General features: G+C 55.0%; 1 protein-coding gene across 2 annotated transcripts in view; it reads left to right on the top strand.

Moving 5' to 3' along the window:
- SOGA1 (suppressor of glucose, autophagy associated 1) overlaps positions 1 to 21,273 on the top strand; it is an 87,777-nt gene extending 66,504 nt beyond the window's left edge. For both annotated transcript variants that reach the window (XM_034787255.1, XM_034787254.1), the window contains exons 11-15: positions 1,825 to 2,076; positions 2,947 to 3,003; positions 3,778 to 3,848; positions 14,410 to 15,850; positions 16,805 to 21,273. In XM_034787255.1, coding sequence (XP_034643146.1) covers positions 1,825 to 2,076; positions 2,947 to 3,003; positions 3,778 to 3,848; positions 14,410 to 15,850; positions 16,805 to 16,954 — 1,971 coding nt within the window. In that variant the 3' untranslated portion in view covers positions 16,955 to 21,273. The remainder of the gene's footprint in view (positions 1 to 1,824; positions 2,077 to 2,946; positions 3,004 to 3,777; positions 3,849 to 14,409; positions 15,851 to 16,804) is intronic.
- Positions 21,274 to 21,279: the final 6 nt, after the last annotated feature.

Below are 21,279 nucleotides of genomic sequence, written 5' to 3'. Positions count from 1 at the left end.
TGCAGGCACCACCTGATCCCAATCCCACTCAGGTTGTGCCTTGAAACCCCTGTGCTGGGTTCTGGGCCCATTCCTCGTGCAGCACTGGAAAGGGCTAAACTCTGGTTTCTTCGTCCCATTCCTGGTGTGTGTGCAGAGAGACTGCCACAGGGAGCGTGGTATGACTAGATAATGGGACAGAGGCAAGCTGAAGAATGGTAACTTTCCCGAAGAATTGTGTTATACCAATAAAAACTAGCAGGATCTTATTAAAGGGGACAAGATAAAGATGCCACATTTATTATGATAATTTGATTTATGACCAATAACTAATATCTTAATCCTTATACACACACATTATACCTAATACACACACACACACACACACACACACACACACACACACACACACACACACACACACACACACACACACACACACACACACACACACAGTCCTGCTTGGGTTCGTAGCTTGTGGCGGCTACCTGGCCAGGAAAGCCGGGCACAAGGATGAGCTGGGTCTCTGTTGGGCATGCACCGATGCCCTTCCATGTTGGCAGCAGAATATTATCCTCCTCCAAAGTTTTCCATCTCACCCATCCTTTTTGTAGGCTTTAGTTTGAATCCAGAGTCTATAGGTCTTGCTGTAGGTTTGGTGATTGATCACCCGTCAATTGCAGACATGACTTTCAGCCTTGGACCGGGCTTTGATCTTCCTTCTATTGTACCTTTTCTTTTTAGGGTGGATTCTTTTTACTTTGTTAGGGCTCTTGTCTGCATTTTCAGCTGTTGGTGTTTGAACTTTATTTAATCAGGACAGGCTGGGGCTGGAGGTTGATTCCATCATCCATACATGCCTCATTCACACATCTAAACTAAACTAATAAGATTACAGCAGGGTTTGCAAAAATGAAGGTTGCAGCAAGCCCTTACAAAATGGAGTAAGCATTTTTAAAATGGGGTTTGAATTACAATATGGCAAACAGTGAACAGAAGTTACAATATAGACAAGTATAATGGATGGCAAACAGTGAACAGAAGTTACACTGTAGGCAAGTGTAATAAATGGTGAACAGAAGTTACAATACTGAAACAGTGCAAGTCTTAGTGATTTAAGCAGGAATTGGATTGATAGTGAAACTTACAAAGGCAACTAACTGAACAGCTATGGCTCTTAACAAGCATCTTAATTGTTAATTAGCCAGTTATTGGGGTAACCGGTTTTATGAATGAATATTGTTTCATTCATAAAACTTTACTTATGAAGTTACATTAATAAAGTGAACAATTAAAAACAATTTCATTCATCAGTTCTACAATTGGGGGTAACTAACCGTGGGATGCTGGAGGCTGAGGGTCCTACCCGGGGAGTGTTTGTCCCTGTGCAGTCACTGCCCATCTGAGATCTGGCTCGTGGCTTTGAGTACCAGAGGCGCCATCTTCCAGCACCATCTGTGGGGTCCCAGGCAGTGATCTGCTGTAAAGATCTGTAATGCCCCCTGCTCGCGCCCACACCTCTGAGATGTGTTCTCCCTCCCAGCCAGCCCTCCAAGAGCCACCCGGCCACAGGCTGCTAGCATCTGAGCTTGCATGTTCAGCTTCGTGCTTCCCTTCTGCATGACCATGGCTGCAGCTGTCCTGCTGTTCCTTTATTAAAGAGACTGTCCCCTTGCGGGCACAGCAGCTCCGGGAGGACATGCCGGGAGAGGCTCTGGAAAGCTGACTCAGTGATAGCCCCCTGGCCCAGCCCAGTGTTAGCAAGGGCTGGTGGTTGGCAAGCTGTAATAATCACCTGGAGGCAGGTGTGCCTGCGGTCTGATCTCTCCCCTCGATTCCCCACAGCTGGAGTCCAAGGTTGGGAAAGGGGTCCCGGAGCGAGCTCCATCGGACTGGAAAGTGGCTCTGAAGAGGGAGCGAGAGGAACACCAGCACCTCCTGGCCGAGTCCTACAGCGCGGTCATGGACCTCACCAAGCAGCTTCAGATTAGTGAGAAGAACTGGAACCAGGAGAAGCTGGAGCTGCTGGACAGGTTCAAGGACGAGCAGCAGCAGGCAGAGCAGCAAGTGAAAGAGCTGCAGAACAAAATCAACCAGGTAGGGGCGTACCCACGCGCGTGCTGCTCACTAGAGTGTGCATTCCCACGTGTGTACATGCACACGCGCCTGAGCTCACACTCACAGAGACGCTTATGGGAGCATTGCTCCTGCTTGTGCACGCACATGCATGTGAACTGGTGCTTAGAGATGCTCCCGGGAGCATCCCCTCATGTGCATTCATGTACAAGGAGCTGGGCTCACACTCACAAAAGTGCTTGCTGCTCACAGGGGTTTGTGTGAACGTGCGAGTGCACAGATACACCCAAGCTCTCATGCCAGTGCTCTCTGCTCCCATTAACACACAAGCACATGCTTGCACGAGCGTACGCGTGTACACCCACTGCCATGCATGCTCCCACGCAGGTGGTCCCGACACGCTTTTGCACATGCTCACATGACACTTGTGTAGCGCACACTCCTGCGAACACGCTCACAGGAATACACATTCACACATCCCCCCCCCAAACTGCTCCCAGAAGCCCCTTCCCCTGCGGGCAATGGCTCACGTGGTGACTGGGTGAATGCAGGTCCTGCTCTCTGCTAGCTGGTTTGTCTGATCCCCAGGGTGGAACTCATCCCCTCTGCCTTTGGCTCGCCTGCCCCAGTCCTGAGATCTCCCACTCCCCATGGAGCAGTCCTGTAAGCTCCCCAGCTGAGCCGTGTTCCTGCAGCCCAGTCCAGCCCTGAGCCTGAGGAGTCCAGTACATCCCCTGGCCGCCGGCCGAGAGCGCTCTGGGCCATGGGAAAGCCATTGCGTTGCTGAGCCCCAGTTCAGCCGTCGCTGTCTGCAGGCAGCAGTTGCTCTAACGAGGCCTCTTTCCCCACTCCTGTGTTGAGTGACTGGCTCCTTTTCTGTGTGATTCCCAGCTGCAGAAGGGAGCCGACCGGTGGGCCGTGGAGAAGCAGGGCAGCAACTGGAAAGAGGTGAGCAGGAGGGCAGCTGTGCCCTGACTGTTGAGGAAGGGGGTGTCACCAGCTGCTTCCCAGGAAGTGAGCTGGGCATGGGACTGGATCCTTGGGAAGGCGGAGCAGCTGCCTTCTGAGAGGATAAGCCCAGCCCCCTTCCCTCGGATTGGGGTGCAGCAGTGCATGCCGGGACTTATCACCTGTGTTACAGTCATGCCCTGCACACAGCCATGGTGGGGCCTCTCTGTGCCAGACACCAACACGCCAGTCCCTGCCCCAGAGCACTCAGTCTGACCAATCCGCTCCCTTGGATCGTGAATGGAACTTCACTGGGCGTGGCATTTATGTAACCCTTTGCACCCTGAGATCTCAGAGGGGGCCATTGTTACCAGGTGGGTTAATGTGGCATCAAGATTATGGGCAGGTTCAAACATAGGGCTCTACAGTTAGAGCCCTAAATACATGGCTTTAGATCCAGGCTTGTCGAGCACTGACAGCTCTGCCTGGTGCCATGGGGGCTGTTGGTCTCTTTCCTGGGGGCCTAAAGATGAATTTAGGTTCCTAACTTTAGGCACTCAAGGTGAAAAGTTCTGGCTCAGTGAGACCATTGTAGAGCCGGGAATGGAACCCAGGAATCCTGGCTGCCAGATGAGCTGTACTGTCACTGGATACAGGTGAGGTGGGAAGTTGCCAGTGCAGCTCCTTGGTTTGGAGTCCCCTGGCCTGACGTACCATTCCCAAGTCCAGATTGTGGGCTAGCTAATGTCAGTGCTTCCTCCTATGTCGTTCTAGACGCTCAACGAAAAGATCACCGACAAAGAGACCGTTTCTGAAACAGACCCCAAGGGAGCCAGTTTAAAAAGGTGAGACACACCCACCCACTTGGTACAGGGCAGCCTGGCACTGCTCACTCCTCCTGGGGGATTGGGGGTGAGGGCTGGAGCCTCAGCCCAGGGCTGCAACTGGTTGGTGAACGTGGGCTGATGGCTCACAGCCCTCCTTACAGGTGTCCCACTGCCAGGACCCCCAGCTCACCACCTCAGTATCTGATGGCCTTCACATCTATCTCAGTGGGCTTGTGCTGGGGACCTGCTTCCCCCTACACACACTTTGCGGGGAGGCTGCTGCTCCAACCCCTAGAATGGTGCCCTGCAATGTTCCCTCCAATTTTCTCCATCCCTGTGCGGAATGAATTTTGTTATGGGCACCAATATTGAGGTAAAATGTGGGTGTGAGCCACCAATAGAAACCAAAAATCTAGATGTAACTTTTAATAAATATATATTATCATAGGGATAATTACTCCAGCCAGGACAGGTTAGGAATTTTAGAACTCACTACTCAAATAATTAAATTTAAGCATAAGAAGGAAATAAAATTATGAAATGCACAACCAGTCAAAAAACTAAAATAACAGAGAATATATGTGCATTGCAGGAAGTACCAAGAAGTAACAACAATAATAACACAAGTATGTGTTGGGAGGTGTGTGTGTTTGTCCCTGTGCAGTCACTGCCCAGTTGGGATCTGGCTCGTGGCTTTGAGTACCAGAGGTGCCATCTCCCAGCATCGTCCGTGGGGTCCCAGGCAGAGAGAGCGCGCTGCTGGGGAAGTGTATAAGAGCCTGTGCGTTGTCTCTTTAAGCAGAGAGGCACTCACCAGAACTCAGATAACAGCAGCTCCGTCCTGCTCCTGAACCCTATAACCACTCTGCGGAGATGGGGTACATGGGCATGGGGGAGGGGGACACTGTGAAATCAGCACCCCACCCCTGCACCCTCTGCTCTGCACAGCAAGCAGGAGGGTCCTGGGAGCAGCTGGCCAGGGGCTCGAAGGCAGAGGACAGGAGCAATGCCACTGCAGAGCAGCGGGGGGAGGGGCACCTGAACACACTCATGGCAGTTGATTGACTCTTAGGCAGCAGCGCAGCTTAGAGGAAACATTGGTGCCCTGGGGTAGAGAGGTGGACTTGACCTCTCTTCCACAAGGAACATGAGCATAAAGCACCATTATTGGGCAGGGGCTGGGAGATACCCCAGAATCCTTTGCTGCTAGGGAACTCCAGGGTGTTACCTAGTTACTGTGCGAGGGATTTGGGCGGGGGGTGCCTGGTTCACACAGGGACCTGGCTGCAGAGTGCGGGGAATCATTGCTGTTTTTGCTGTGCAGGGGAGGGGGGCACATTCTGCTCCCTGGGTGCTCCCAGAGCCTGCAGAGGTATGTGAGGTGGGGCAGGACCACCAGGAGGGCGGGGGCTGGAGGGGGGGGGGGTTCGAGTGCATCTGGGACAGATGCTCAGGTTTGAACCCAAAGGTGAATACATAGGGTGGGTTTGCGGCCAGCCCTTGCAAACAGACTTGTAGGATTTGGCTTATGACCCCCTGAACCCTGCTCTGCCCTGTTTCCAGCCCGCATTCAGCCAGCATTCCCCCAAACATGCCATTGCTCCGTGCTCCCAGTCCTGAGCATGTTCTCCCAGGGACCTGCCTGTGGCAGGTTCACCTGAACCAGGGGAACCTCTCCCAAAGCAAGCTCCTGTACAACAAAACGATACTCAAGGCAGGTTGGCCAGGCAGGCTGTACCTGGCATAACCTGACCCAGAACAGTCTCTTCGCTGACTCAGGCTGAACAGTGCTGGCAGAGTGAGGGGCCAGACCAGGCTTCCAGGTTAAGACAGAGCCCAACTTCACCCAGAACTGAACACTTGGAGGAGGCAGCCAGCCCTTTTCATCTTGACTGTTGGGCCCTGATTGGCTTCTGCCTGCTCCTGGCTCTTCTAGCCACTGGAATACCAAATCTTATTGGTCCCACCAGCAGCTGATCATGGGTGGCCTCTCTGGGCAGCTCCTGAAGGTCTAAACTTGATACTCATTTCCCCCCTTCCCCCCCCCAAAAGACACCTGCTTTGGGTGGGGTGTGCCAAGGTGGTGGGGCCTGCAGCAGGGGGCACCCAACACCGGGTAGCCCCCTACACACACACACTGCATGCACTGCTGAGCTGGCTTGTAGCCATAAATCCTGCCTGAGGACAGGCAGCTTGGGTGGTGCAGAACCCTTCCTTGCAGCTTGTTAGCCCACCCAGCATTTCACCACACTGCGCAAAGGCCCAGCAGAGTGAGCAGCAATAAATACCGCGTGTGCTCCTTGAGATCACAGCTCCAGCTGTGTAATCCAGCCCATCTAGAGCCTGTTAGCCATGCAGGAAACATGCCCAGAGCAGCTGCATTCAGAGGGGACTCAGCACGCACTGGAATGATTCCTTGGCATGACCCCAGCTGCAGGTCATTTATGTTCTCATCTTCCTCGGCTCATCCGGGCTGTAGGCTTCTTACAGCATTTGTAATTCCTGGCACCTCTTCAGCTCTCATCTGTCAGGCTCTCTCTTCTGCTTCTGGGTTTTCCCCGCTCTCCAGCGTCTTCGCTGTTGGGGCTGCGCCAGTGTTAGCGTGTGGCTGCCTTAGCCACTCCTCTGGGTTTGCTCTCTCATTTGGTGAGTTACAACAGCCCTGAGAGCAGCCACTTCTCATCTAGCTTGTTGAAGATGATTGTGCGTCACAATTTAGGGCAACTGCACCTGGATCCTCCTCCACGGTCCAGCAAGGGCACCCCCTCTAGGCTCCCTAGCCGGGGCCTCTCTTGGCTGGAGACCCGCACCTCTCTCTCCCTTCTGAGCAGCGTATTTCAGGCTGAATGGCCCCCTGCCTGCCCGGTGTTATCCCCTAAGCAGGCCTGCGGCACTTCTCTCCTCTGAGGCAGTGCAGCGTGTGATTGCCCCAGGTATTAGTTACCACCCAGGCCTTGGTAAGCCAGCACATTTCATTCATAGGGTAGAAGCATTACAGAGAAAACAGCTCACCAACAATGAAAGAACCTACTGCAGACAGGCCTACCAGAGGTCACCCAGCTGCCAAATGGCTCTGTCCGGAGCAGTCCTTCTGCCGCCCCAGAAGTTTTCCTGTGGCTTCAAGGTCCTCACCCTCTTTACTCAAACCTGAGCACGCCGCTCACTCATTTATCCAGTTACACTCTCTGAGGAGACCCAGAGCAGGTCAGCAGCCAGACAGTGGGTCTGCTCAAAGTGCAGCTTCAGAAGCCTGGATTCGAGGTGGAGCCTTTGCCTTCCCCTTGCCTCCAAGTATTTCCGAGGAAATCCACTTCACATGTATTGTCCCCATAAGGCCTTTGGAGTTCCTGGTATCTAGGGTAACCAGACAACAAATGTGAAAAAGCGGGATGGGGGTAGGGCTCATAGGAGCCTATATAAGAAAAAGACTCCAAAATGGGGACTGTCCTATAAAATCGGGACATCTGGTCACCCTACTGGTATCTCCCCGAGATTGCATTAACCCTGCCTGCCTGGTCTATACAGCCCCTCAATAGAACTCAAACATTTGCATTTTCATACAATGGGGAGATATTAAACATGATTCAGTAAGGTGGTTCTTCGAGTAGATGCAGCTGTCTATTGCAGCTGGGTGTATGCGTGCCCAGCCCGCCGGAGCCCGAAATTTTGTCTAGCAGTACCCGTAGAGGGGCGGTGCTCGTGGCTGTGGCCCGTCCCCTGGCTCTATGAGGCAGCATCACCCCAAACCCCCTCAGTTCCTTCTCTCTGCCCGTGGCTGGAGTCAGAGCTCTGTGTGGTTGTAGCCTCATAACCTCGCAGATTGTCTAGTTTCTTATGGTTAGTGTTCGTTAGTCTGTTTCCCTGGTGCTCACCTTAATTCAGTAAGGTTTATCTTAATTCTATAAAGTTTGCCGAGGACGTTGCAGGATATTGCATGCAGTGTAGTTGTAGCCATGTTGGTCCCAGGGTATTAGAGAGACAAGGTGGGTGGAAAATGATAAAAGACAAAACCACCCTGTCACCGGTGGGTGAACACTTGTCCCAAAGCGATCACTCTGGGTCTGACCTCTCAGTCCTCATCCTCCAAGGAAACCTGCACAGCACCTTCAGAAGACGAGCCTGGGAGCTTAAATGCATAACTCTGCTAGACACTAAAAATCATGGACTGAACCAAGATACTGGATTTATGTCTCATTCTAACAAACTGACCCAGTGTGAACTGCCTGGAGCAGAGCGAGGCAGCACTGAGCGTAGCAAGAAACAAGGCTGCTCAGCAGAGTCGCTTCCTAGCCCATTGATGGCCAACCTGTCCCTCCAGAGCCACATGCGGCTCTTCAGAGGTTAATATGAGGCTCCTTGCATAGGCGCCAACCCCGGGGCTGGAGCTACAGGCGCCAACTTTCCAGTGTGCTACAGGATGCTCACTGCTCAACCCCTGGCTCTGCCACAGGCCCCAACCCCCCTCCACTCCTTCCCCCAAGGCCCCCACCCCTTCTCCTGAGTCTGCTGCACCCTTGCTCCTCCTCCCCCCTCAAGCCTCCTGCACACCACAAAACAGCTGATCACGGCGGGCGGGAGGCGCAGGGATGGAGGGTTAGGGGCTGATTGGCGGTGCTGCTGGCGGGAGACACTGGGGGGCGGGGGGCTGCTGACATGTTACTGTGGCGCTTTGGCAATGCACATTGCTAAATTCTGGTTCCTTCTCAGGCGCACGTTGGCCACCCCTGTCCCAGAGGGAGCGAGTGGGGTTGGGAAGGGAGGGCCAGGAAGAATGCCGGAAGTGCCTATCACTGTTTGGGTCTCCCCAGCTTGGACAGGCAAGTGTGGGTGGGACAGTTCATTTGGGGTGCTATAGAAAGCCCAGGGGCCCCGATGACCCTGCAGAGAAACCCACCGGTAGCTGAGTGTTGTCAAGTTCTGGATCAGCCCAGGAGGTCAGTTCGGGTTGAGAACCCCTCCGTGCTGCACAAGGGCAGAGTGCCCATGCGTGCGGCTCTGGCGCTTCCTAGCACAAACACGTTGCTGACGCTCCGAGCAGAGTCCTGAGAGTGAATCCCAGTCTGGTGCCCCCTGCGGGGCAGCGCCCCTCCCTCGGGCTGGCACAGCGCTAGCACAGGTGTATGGCAGCACCGCCCAGAGGCCCAGGCTGGACCAAGGCCCCCTTTTGCTCAGCGCTGGGTGGACCCAGAGGCATACAGAGCTCACCCCTTTGGTGTGTGATGCCCTCACTGTGCGCAGGTTCAGGTCCCCAGGGAAATGAGTGTCTTCACCCAGCCCTATGAGCTGAAGCAGGCACCCAGACCCCCTCCGGGGAGCAGCTCTGCACAAGGGCTGAGCCTGGGGGGTCCCTGCCTCCTTCTCCCTTTCAGACGAAAGGCAGGCGTGAGTTTGCATTGCCACCCAGCTCCTAATGTCAGAAGCCGTCATAGGTGCCAAGATTCTAATCTCCTGGGGTGGTGCTCCAGCTTTGCCCAGGCCTCACTCCCACTCCACCCGTTCCCCCAAGGCCCCGCCCCTGCCCTGCCTTTTCCCGCCCCTCCCCCAAGTGCGCTGCTCCATTGCTCCTCCTCCCCCCCCCCCCCCCCAGGGCTTCCTGATGCCGCAAAACCGCTGTTCCAGGGCAGGCACTGGGCAGGATGGGGAGGCGCTGATCCGCAGGGCCCACCAGCGGGCAGGAAGCACTGGAGGAAGGGAGAGTTTCTAGTAGGGGGGCTGCCAGTGGTGCTCAGCACCCACCATTTTTTTTCCCCCATGGGTGCTTCAGCCCCAGAGCACCCACGTAATCGGCGCCTATGGAAGCCATTATTCCAACAAACCCCAGGGCAGTAGCTGGCTGTGTATGTCAGAGAGCTGGAGCCAGGGCTAGCAGAAGCAAAGCCATCGCTGTGGGGAGAACAGGAGGGGTCTAGCTGTTCACCCTAGCCCAGAACAGGCTCAAGCCCTCATCTTTGTGAGCAGCCGAGAGAGGCTTGCTGGGCTGGGCTCGTTCTTTTTCTGCTGGCTAGCGAGTGTTGTTGGACAGCTGGAGGGGGAAGCAGCAGGGGTTTGTTGCTTGTGTCGGTGTGGATCCCACTGCAGGGCACGTGCGTCTCATGCACAAGGCCGGAGTTTGTTTGACGAGCAGAGTCTCTCAAGGCTGCCCATGTGCCTACACATGCTCCCATAAAGGGCAGGGCAGCCATGACCCTCCCTCAGGTCCCTCTCACCACCTGCAGCACAAAGATGGAACCTGGCGGGTGGCCGACCTGCTGCTACTTAGCTTTGGCTGATCTCAATCTACAAATGGCAAGAGCTCTTCCGATTCTTCCACATACGACTGCCATGATCTACATCGACCTGTCTGGACTGAGTATTGGCTGTCAGACCCCACTGGACGTTCCCCCTCCCCCCCACACACACCCTTCCGGATGCAGCTACTTAATATGGTGTCAGAGCCCGCCTGACATCCGCCCCGGACACAGCTACTTAATGTGGTGGACTTGAAACCTCAGGGTGTCAAGCCCTGGCCAGCCTGTGAAGGACTCCCCACGGAAAGCTGGGCACAGCAGGTATCTAGGAGAGTCACACATACCGAGCAGGGGTTTGGAGTCCCTGTTGTTCTGGGATAGGACTCCCAAGTTGTGAGACATGGCTGAAGGTCCATCTTCTGGAGCAATCTGTGGAGTTTTGTCAAAACCTGAGGATCATGCCCAGAGCCCTGCTAGTAGAAAGTGTTATCCAGTGCCACGTCTAGCAGACTGACAGGGCCAAAACCCAGCATGGAGAAGATAATGCTGAGAAGGGTCCCTGCTCCGGCGCCCCCACTGACACGCCCCACAGCGCCAAATCAGGCACCATTTCCTGTTCTCAAGTCACACCAAGAGGAAGCTCCAAGCACAGAGGCAGACTCCAGATTGAGCTCAGTGTCCTCCCGTAAAGACAGACCACATATAGCCCCTGGGGATAAAGCTACCACGCTCCGCACAGCCCGAGGGCTGCTGATAATGAGCAGCCTGTGTTGGAGGCAGACTCCGGTGGTGCCTCAGCGTCGATGCCAGGACCTTCATCATTGCTGAAGAACCTGCCTGCACCAGTTCAGTCCCCGTTACCAAAAGTGCCATAAACACCAGTGCCGCCTCCAGAGAGGATCTGCTGCTCCTTCATCGGAGCATTGTTGCCCCATCTTCCAGCCGAGAGTCCTCTCTTCTGTCATCTGTGTCAACCTCTGGTCCAGCCAGGGTTGTCTTCTCAGTGAATGAGAGACTCGTTGGCCTGGCCAGGGCTTTGTGGCAGATGTCTGCCGCAGTAAGACTCTGTGTGAAGTCTCTGACAGGGTTCAAGTGCGTCTCTATGCACCCCAGCCCAGGCTTCCCCAGTCATGTCATTGGTGCAAGAGCATCTCTAAGGACAAGGACCCTGAAGGCTCAACCTCTTTTGGAGAAAGTCGTTCTCTGCCTCAGCTGAATGCAGCTAATTGCCGGACTGTACTGGGTCGTCCCCTTCCTCCTCGAAGGTCCTGCCCAGCAACAGGGAGCAGCTCAGGGCCGTCATTAAGAATAGCCAGTTGGTGGCCAAGATGGCCTTACATCGGTGATGGACATCTCTGACACTGCAGCTCAGTCTATGGCCACCACTGTGACAGTGCACTGAGTGTTGTGGCCCTAGGCATCAGGTACCCCGAGAGAGGAACAGGCCATGACTGAGCCTTGTCCTTTGATGGCACGGAGCGGACAGATGGCGCTCTACACCCATTAAGACTCCAAGGCCATCTTGTGCTCCCTGGGGTTTACGCCCCAACCCCATACCGTCCTCCGCCTCCGTCAAGGCAGTGGAGCCATCCTGCCATCCAAGGCAACCCAAGTACCAAGCCTATACGACAGAGGGTACCAGCCTTCCTCCTCGGCAATGCACCCCTCCCCGTTGGCAGGCGTCTGGATGTCTGTCTCACACCTAACCCCCAGCACAATCCTCAGGCTGGGGAAGATGAGCGGGGTCACACCTACCTCATCTGCAGGGCCCAATCCAGTCGGTGGACCCAGAGCACACCTAACTCCACACCCAATGGCCAGAGGAGAAGGACCCCTTTATAAAGTTTAGCCAGTGGTTAGGGCACTCACTAACCGCATCCCAATCCCTTCCCCCCCATCAGGCAACAGGGGGAATTGAACTGAGGTCTCCCATATGCCAGGTGAGCGCCTCAACCGCTGGGCTAAGGTTATGAGGAAGGAGCCAGCTCACTTGTGTGGAGTTAAGTGCGAATGGCGCCTGGCTCCAGGATCACAAGCAGCCATAGGTGCCAAATTCTGTGAGGGAGGCGGGCTTAGGACACACCCTCTCATCGTCAGCATCTCCCGTGGGTTAGCTTAGGCAGCTCGCTGCTCAGTGCGCTGGTTTCTGTGAATCCCACTCTGCGGTCCCTGGCTGTGCCTTGCGTAGGGAGCCTGGGCCCCTAGCTCAGGCTCTCTGAATTGATTACAGTGATTTTCTGGGTGCTGAAAAGTGAGGCGTTGCAATGCTCAAGTCCCTTTGCGAATCTGTGCAGAAGCCCTCATGGCCAGGCTGCCTTACGCATCTTTCCATATGGACCTGATGATGCTCAGCATCCCCCCGTCATCCCCAAGGCAGCTTTGGAATTCCACCTACCCGTCAATTGCCTTGTCAGTGTCCTTCCCAAACCCCACTTGACCCTGAGGGAAGAGAAGCCATATACCTTGGCTGTGGACAGAGCTTTTCTCTGCTATCTTAACAGGACTTAACACCCATCAGCCGCCAGGCCTCTCCGTACTTATCCCCAGCCCATCGAAAGGCCATGCTATCTTGTCATAGAGAATCTCTAAATGGATCCCATTGTGCATTTCCATCTACTGGCGGATGGCTGGTGAACCTCTCCCTCCATACATCACCACACACTCCACCAAGGCACAGGCACTGTCTTTTGCCTGCTCCAGGAACGTGCCTTCTCTGAGATCGGCAAGGCTGGAACATGGTGCAACCCACTGACTTTTGCTAAACATTACGTCCTAGACATGGCAGCCAGGGCAGATCACAAGTTTGGAAGAGCCATTCTTTGTCAGGGTCACTGGCCTAGTGGATGGGGGGTAGGTGGGGGAGGGGGAGAGCAGTAGATGTGATATATCTTGATCTTAGTATGACTCGTTCTGACACAATCCCACGTGATGTTCTCATAAGCAAACTAGGAAAATGTGGCCTACATGAAATTACTGTAAGGCAGGTGCACAACTGGTTGAAAAACAGTACTCACAGATGTTTTCAATGGTTCACTGTCCCACTGGGAGAGCTTATCTAGTGGGGACCTGAAGGTGTCTGTCCTGTTCTGGTACTAGTAACATTTTTCATTAATGACTTGTATGATGGGTTCATTCACAGAGACCCCCTTGGGACTGTCACCTGATATGCTGAGACTACCTCTGAGCCTGTTTTCTCTGCCAGTTTGGGCCTCCAGAACCCTGTCTTGTTGAGCCAGATACGCTAATCTGCTGCAACACAGACCCAGGGTCTGACCCATGCCTGCAGACTTAACTGAAAACGGCTTAGCAAGTGCTCCTGTCTCTAGCATCCAGACACCTAGCTCCCAATGGGATCCAAACCCCAAATAAATCCGTTTTACTCTGTATAAAGCTTATACAGGGTAAAGTCATTAATTGTCCGCCCTCTATAACATTGATAGAGATGGTCTGAAATCAAAAAGATGAAATTCAGTAAAGGTAAGTGCAAAGTACTTCGCCTAGGAAGGAAAAATCATATGCACAAATACAAAATGAGGAATAACTGGCTCAGCAGTAATACTTCAGAAATGGATCTAGGGTTATAATGGATCATAAATTGAATATTGGACAATATGATGCAGTTGCAAAAAAGGCTAATATCATTCTGGGGTGTATTAACAGGAGGTATGTAAGACATGGGAGGTGTCTACTCAGCACTAGTGAGGCCTCAGATGCAGTACTGTGTCCAGTTTTGGGAAACGCACTCTAAGAATGATGTGGACAAATTGGAGAGAGTCTAGAGGAGAGCAAAAACAAACAAACAAAAAAGGTTTAGAAAAACCTGCCCTATGTGGAAGGGTTAAAAGAACTGGCCATGTTTAGTCTTGAGAAAAGAGTAAGACAGTCTTCAGATATGTTCAGGGCTGTGATAGAGGGGTCTGATCAATTGTTCTCCATGTCCACAGAAGATAGGACCAGAAGTAATCAGCACTGTAAGGGTAGCTGGAACAGGCTTCCACGGGAGGCTGTGGAATGCTCACATTTGGGGATCTTTAAGAACTGGTTGGACAAACACCTGCCAGGGATGGTCTGGGTTTTACTTGGTCCTGCCTCAGTATGGCTTTGAACCTTGAGGGTACTGCGGGAGGCTCGCAGTGGCATGTGCTTTGGGCCCTTGTATTGGAGCATAAGCAGGAAGGGGGAACAAGCGCAGGCCCAACAGACACTGTTATTCCAAACACTCCAGTCTCATGCGTGGGGCCCTTGTGTACTTACAGTGGGATCCACAGCATCTCAAAGAGCCGCCATCACTGGAGTTCTTTACCCGCCTTTCCCGTTTGAGTTTTGACCACTCCCCTCTTCTCTCCACTTAGGACGAAGTCTGTTTCCTCGATGTCTGAGTTCGAAAGCTTGCTCGACTGTTCTCCCTACCTTCCAGGCAAGACCAGCCCTGTGATCCCTGACCACGCACGAAGCAAGGTGTCCCCAGCCACACAGCTACTGCCTAATGGCATAACAGACCCTGCAGGAGTCCACCCCAAGAACTGTACATATGTGACTACAGAGCAACCTGCCCCTGAGAGCCTGGCAAAAGAGAAGCCAGGCATTTCCTCATGGGATTATTCCCGGGCAAACAAGCTCTCTGGGCAGGATCCAGCCCAGAAGCAAATGCAGAGGAGCTACACGGCACCAGACAAGACCGGGATCCGCATCTATTACAGCCCTCCAGTGGTGCGAAGACTGGAGACGCCGCTAATCCACAACAAGGAGGGGAAGATCATGACTGAGCCGGGCTTCCTGTTCACAATGGCCAAGCCGACAGAATTGGAGGAATCCGACCACTCGGAGAACACGTACAGCAGGTGGCTGTGCAACTTCTCCAAGCAGCACCGCGAGCTGCTGGACAGCCGCAGTGCTGACAAGGCTGGGCCCTCCGGCCCCAGGTTCCCAGCCTCCCTGCACGATTTTGAGATTTCCGGAAACATGAGCGACGACATGAAAGAGATCACCAACTGCGTGCGGCAGGCCATCCGCTCCAGCTCGCTGGAGAGGAAGGTGAAGAGCACCTCCAGTCAGACCACGGGGCTGACAACCATCGGCACCCAGACCATTCAGATGGTGAGTGTCGGCCTGCAGACAGACACGCCCCGGGGAAACCTCCACAGCAAGAGCTGGTCCCCACGCAGCTCCTCCCTCATGTCTGTGCGTAGCAAACAGATTTCTTCGTCTCTGGACAAAGTCCACTCCAGGATCGAACGGCCCTGTTGTTCTCCCAAGTATGGCTCCCCGAAGCTCCAGAGACGGTCTTCCTCCAAGCTCGACAATTCGAAGGACAGAAGCCTGTGGAACCTTCATCAGAGTAAGCAAAATGGGTCGGCCTGGGCTAGGTCGACCACAACCAGAGACAGCCCGGTCCTCAGTAACATCAACGATGGCCTGTCCAGCTTGTTCAATGTTGTGGAGCATTCTGGGAGTACAGAGTCCATCTGGAAACCAGGCTGTCCAGAGAGCAAAGCCAAGCCAGAAGCCCCGAAATATGGCATCGTGCAAGAGTTCTTCAGGAATGTGTGCGGGAGGGCTCAGAGCCCCACTTCTGCCCCGGAGAAGAAAGAATCACCGGGAGATGATGGCACCAAAAAGCAGGATCACTCCCAGCCAGCCACCTGCCATCCATCTGAAAATGTCTCCCGGAGCTTAAACAAGAAACTCCCGAAGCAAAGCAGCAGTGAGGAGCCCAAGGCGTCTTCCCCAAACCAGGGGAGCAAAGATGGGACCCCAAGGGACCTGGACATAACATCTGTGATAGCCAATGAGGTAAGAACATAAGAACGGCCAGACTGGGTCAGACCAATGGTCCATCTAGCCCATTATCCTGTCTCTGCCGGTGGCCAGTGCCAGATGCTTCAGAGGGAATGAACAGACCAGTTTATTAAGTGATCCATCCCCTGTCATTCAGGCCCAGCTTCTGGCAGTCGGAGGTTTAGGGACACCCAGAGCATGGGGTTGCGTCCCTGACCATCCTGGCTAATAGCCATTGACGGACGTAGCTTCCATGAACTTGTCTCATTCTTTTTTGAGCCCAGTTATACTTTTGGCCTTCCCAGCATCCCCTGGCAGCTTTGTTTTTACCCTAGCGAATGACACAGACTTCAGGGCAGAGCTGGCTGACAAAACAAACGTGTTTAGCTTCTGCGCCCACCAGAGGAGGTAGCTTCCTCCCCAGCCTGAAGTGTAGTGCAGCCCCTCTCCACCCCGGGGGCTGGAGGGGTCAGAAGAGCAGACCTGTTCCTGCCGCAGTTGGTGGGTTGGCTGTAGCACTGTCTGCATCTGCCAGCCAGACACACTCAGGCAGCAGCCCAGGCTTGTGCTGCAGCCTGGAGGGGCCCCGCTGGCTCAGCCCTTGGCTTCTCCCATGCAGAGACTGCTCCCCACATGGGGACTGGGTACACGCCCTCATTCAGGGAGCTGGGTAAAGACACTGGCGGCCTGGGGGACCTCAGCCTGCACCCGCGTCAGGGCTTCACACTCTAAAGAGCTGGCTCTCGGGGCAGGCACTCTGCCTCTGGGCTCACCCAGTGCCAGCCCCAGGGGGTCCTGGTCCCAGCTGGGTGTTGCTGCAGTACAGTACGGTTGATAAGAGCAGTCCCCTCTGCTAGCACTGCACCTAGCCTGAGGAGATCTGCCCTCGAGTAGGTACCAGACTGGTCCCAGCTGTGTCTCCCCTGAGCCCTCCACACCTCTAATCCCCCCTCCTCTTTCTCTTTGCAGGACACAGCATGCGACTGCAGCTCCCAGTCCCTCACCTCCTGCTTCGCCCGCCCCTCCCGCTCAGCTGTCCGGCACTCCCCTTCCAAGTGCAAGCTGCATCCCTCTGACCCCAGCCGGGCGGAGGAGAAGGCAGGGCCTCTGAGTGAGTGAGTGAGGGCAGCGGGGACTGGGCTAAGCCGTGTCTGCTTTCTGCGGCCCTGACGAAAGAGCACGCTTCCCGCCTGCGCCAGTTCCGCCGCAGCCTGCGGGACCCACCTGCCCGCCCCGAGAGAGCTGTGCTGGGGTCCCAGTGGCCCCTCGCTCTCGCAGAGACACAGGCGCATGCACATCTGTCTCCTAACTGTTCCCCAGCTGATGGGGGCGATTAAGAAGCAGATGCTGCAGGATAGTCGGGAACGGAGGCTTCCGGCGTTATGCCTGGACCCGGTTCCAGGGACGGAGGGGAAGTTACTCTGGGCGGGTGTCTCCTGACCCCCAGGAAGTAGCCTGCCAGCCTCACTGCTCCTGCAAGGGAAGGATGATTCCAGGAGAGAGGAGGCCGTCCCCAGAGCCTGGGGTGGGAAGCTCTGTGCAATTTCCATAGACTTGCACTTCAGGGAGATGGACCGTTCCCATGCAGCTGGCGGGAGGTGAGGGGGGAATGAAGAGATGGGCCCTGCCTGCCCTGGGATGTGGGGACTGGGAATCACCGCCCTGCAGCAGCCTCTGGAAAGCCGGCAAAGCCAAGGCCCCGAGCCTGGGACTCCTTGGGGCCATGCTGCTGGCAAGCGCCCTGGAGAGGAATCAGCAGCAGGAGCTCAGAGAGCAGCTGGGTCAGCGCTCAGAGGAAATGCCCCGGGCATGCTGTCACTGCACTTCACAGACAGGGCTGGGGGCCGGGGGGGGGGGGGGGCCCGGGGGGGGCGTGCTGTATAAAGCTGATTGATGTGTGTGAGGCTCTTCGCTGTGTTGTCTCCCTTGTCATGTTGTCTTGGAGTGGCACTGGCACGCCCCTTCACTGACACGGCCTCCCCTCCCCTGCGCCTTGGGGCTTTGTGCAAACCCAGCCCAGGGTGGATTGCCCTGCTGTTGCATCAGCTGCTGCAGTGGTGCTCGGCTCGCTTCCTGTGCTGGAAGGATGCCGAGGGGAGGATCACAGGGGCAGGCACAGGGCACGTTCAGGCCCTTCTCCTCACCCAAACAATGTTTAATTCCCCACCCCAGCAGCAGACTGGCCAGTGCAGGAGGCTGAAGCAAGCTGCCCCCCTGGAATGCTTGCCAAGCACAGAGCTAGCGCGCTGGCCGAGTGGCTGCAGCGGCTCCCTTTGTCTCTGGCTCGCCTAGCGGGACCCTGGCTCAGAAGCTGAGCAACCGCCTGGCCTCTGAAAGCCTGATCTCAGGAAGCACAGCCAAAGGCAGATGGGAACAGGAGCAAATGCAATGGGGGGTGGGGAGACTGCAGTAGAGCAGGGACCTAGCAGCCTTGCAGAGCATAGGCCAGTGGGAAGTACAGTGCGTGTGTGTGTGTGTGTGTGTGTGTGTGTGTGTATGTGAGAGAGAGAGAATGTTTGTGTGTTCTCTCTTCCCCTCCCCTCTGGCGCATTGGGCCAAGAGTACTGAAACCCTGGGGACAAGATGAGCCAGGCCTGTGTTCCCCCGCAGCTGGCTATGAGCAAGGTTCTAGTTACAGTGAGTCTGACAGCGGCTCAAGCCAAGGTGGCACCATTTCCCTAGGTTGTGTCCCACCCAGTGTCTGACAGGTCTGGTTGGACGCAGAGGGTCGTCTTGGTCTCCTAGTTCTCACTATTTAAGGTATTTGTGCCTGGTTTATGATGTAATTTGCAGAGGTCCCCGCAGGGTCATTTATTTGTGTGTTTGGCCTGATAGCCTGGAGCTTGCTGTGGTTGTGTCTGAATGCCCCAGTTGTGGGAGATCGAACGGGGTGGTGTTGGGAGGAGGCAGAGGGCAGTGGGGCCACAGCTGGAATTCAATCTGATGTTCCCCGACCCTTACCGGATGCCTGGCTCTGACTCAGTGGCCAAACAGCTCTAGGACCCCTGCTTCTGCCCAGCAGCTCACACCGGCCCCTCAAGGACCCCTGCGCTCACTTCTTCCCAGCCCTTTTTGCTCCCTTCCTCGGTGTAGGTGCTGCATTCTGGCTCGTGTCCACCGTAGGGGGAATGGGATTTTCTCCACACATGCACTGCTGCCTCCAGGCCCAAGCATTTGTGCCTTAGCATGGGTTAGCCACCACAGTAACAAGAGTGGTACAAGTACATGGGCCAGGGTAATCCCTGGTGTAGAGAGTCAGGGCCGCCTTTGTCCCAGTGTGGTTCTCACCCGAGGCTTAGCGCCCAACTTGCTATGGTTGCCCAGCACTAAAAGTTCCAGGACATAGTGAGCTCTGACAGGGAACAGACTCCATCCTATCACCGATACCACTGAGCTATTTGCCCTTCGATTGGGCCCTGTGCACTAGAGGAAGGGGGGGCATTTGGACTTCGTATTAAAGGTGCAGAAACAGCCTCTGAACTCCTATTCCAGGCAGCTTTATGTGGCACCAGGCTGGCCTGGTGATGGCGTGGAGAGCTCTCAGACCAAGCCCTGTTAATGAGCTCTAATTAAATCTCCCTGAACCTCTGGGGGTCGTAGCAGCAGGTGCTGGGCCAGGCCCAGGCTCACTTAGCATCAAAGGCAAGGTTGCTGTGGCTTTCACCAGCTTTGCAGCAGGTTCTGGTGAGGAAGGAAGATTCAGCAGAGCAGAATCTGCCAGGCTGGGCAGTGCAGCGTGTGCTAGCAATGCAGGCCACACCTCGCTGGCAAAACCCAGAGCAGACTGCAGCTGCCTGGGGAGCCTGTAGCTCCCAGCATGCCCCGCTCCAGCTGGAGCTGAGCAGGGACTCTGGTGGTCTTGGGCTCCCCTGTTGTACTAAAGGCTAGGGCAGTTTGGGGTCACAGTGCATAGACCTGCATGGCAGCTCTCTGCCTCCCTCTGCTAAAGCTTCCCAGCCAGTAACATTTGACTCCCACTTTGCCCAGGGCTGAGTGAAGGGCCCGGGGATCAGAGCATGTTCCCTGAGCCCCCTTCAGACACAGCATTTATTGTACCCTTCTGTGTCTTCCTTGGGCTGTGCTGAGTGGCTGCCCTGCCCATGGAGGCAGGGTGGCAGGCAGGGCAGCTCTACATGGCCTGGCCGTTCCCCTGCTCTCTGCTGCCAGGCGCCTGTCAGCGGGGAGGGTGATTGCTGGAGCAATCACCAGGGCTGGGGGGGGGGGATTTGCTCTCTCTGGCCATTTGTAAACTGAGGGGATTGTTTTTTTTTCAAGATCTCTAATTCTAACAGGAATTAATGCAGGGAAGAGCTCGGGCCTGTGGTAGGCAGGAGGCCAGTCTAGATGGTCACAACAGTTCCCTCAGGCCTTAGAATCTTAAACATCCCAGCACCTCCAGAGAAACGCTTGGTCAGTGCAGGAGGCTGCAGCACTGCCATTGAGTGAGTGAGGCAAAGCGATGGAAGGTCTGTAACCCGCCTTCTCGTGCTGCATTTAATACTGCAATTAAATCCATCCCCAGGCCTCTAAGCCCTGGTCTGCACGACAGAGACAGCTCACAGCGACCTAACTCTGTAAGCATCTACACCCGAATGTAGCTCTCACCAATGTAACTCGCCCGCTATGCTGACAATAACTCCACCTCCGCGAGAGGTAGAGCACTTAGGTCGATGTAGACACTGCGTTGCTGAGATCCACCATCGCTGCCTTTCAGAAGCCTTCCCACAATGCCCTACGCTGACAGTTAAATTGGTGCAAGCACTCCTGGTGAGGACACGCACTGGTGCCACAAGAAGCACCGTGTGGACGTGCAAAGGCAGTTTAATTACTGCGGTGGCTGGACATCGCAACTTCGACTGTGTCTGCACTGCACTGATGGAGCTGCGCCGCTGTAGCGCTTCTGATGAACATGCTCTAAGGTGACAGGAGCGAGCTCTCCCAGTGGCTTAACTTCTGCCTCCGCGAGTGGCGGTAGCTGTGTCGGCAGGAGGAGCTCTCCTGCCAACATAGTGCTGTCCACACCAGCGCTCAGGTCAGTGTAACTTACATCACTGGGGGTGTGGATTATTCACATTGCTGAGTGACGTTTATACTGAAGTAATTTGTAGTGTAGACACCCAATGGTCAACTTAATTTTGTAGTGTAGCCTTGGCTATCTCGTGTCTCTTGTTGCTGCAGTGTGTGTCCGGGGTGCGTTAGAGCAGGGAACGCTCAATGACATAGGGCGGGCTGTCCCTCGGGTGCTCTGGGACAGGTGACCTGCCACAGCAAAGCTCAGGGTCAGCTTGATCCAGGTGCTTGGAACCCACTTCCCCAATTCAGGGGGTGGGTGAGGGTGTTTACAGCCAGCACAAACTGACTGGCCCCTTCTTCCCAGGGCTGTTAGTTACGCTTCAGCAAGCCCCACGCTGTGGTCCCCTCCGCTCTCCTAGCAGTTAGACAGG

Source organism: Trachemys scripta, chromosome 12 (genome assembly GCF_013100865.1).
Source record: "Trachemys scripta elegans isolate TJP31775 chromosome 12, CAS_Tse_1.0, whole genome shotgun sequence".
NCBI classification, from domain to species: Eukaryota; Metazoa; Chordata; order Testudines; family Emydidae; genus Trachemys; species Trachemys scripta.
The sequence above is the reverse complement of the archived record's forward strand: the minus strand, read 5'-3'. Positions and strand labels throughout refer to the sequence as shown.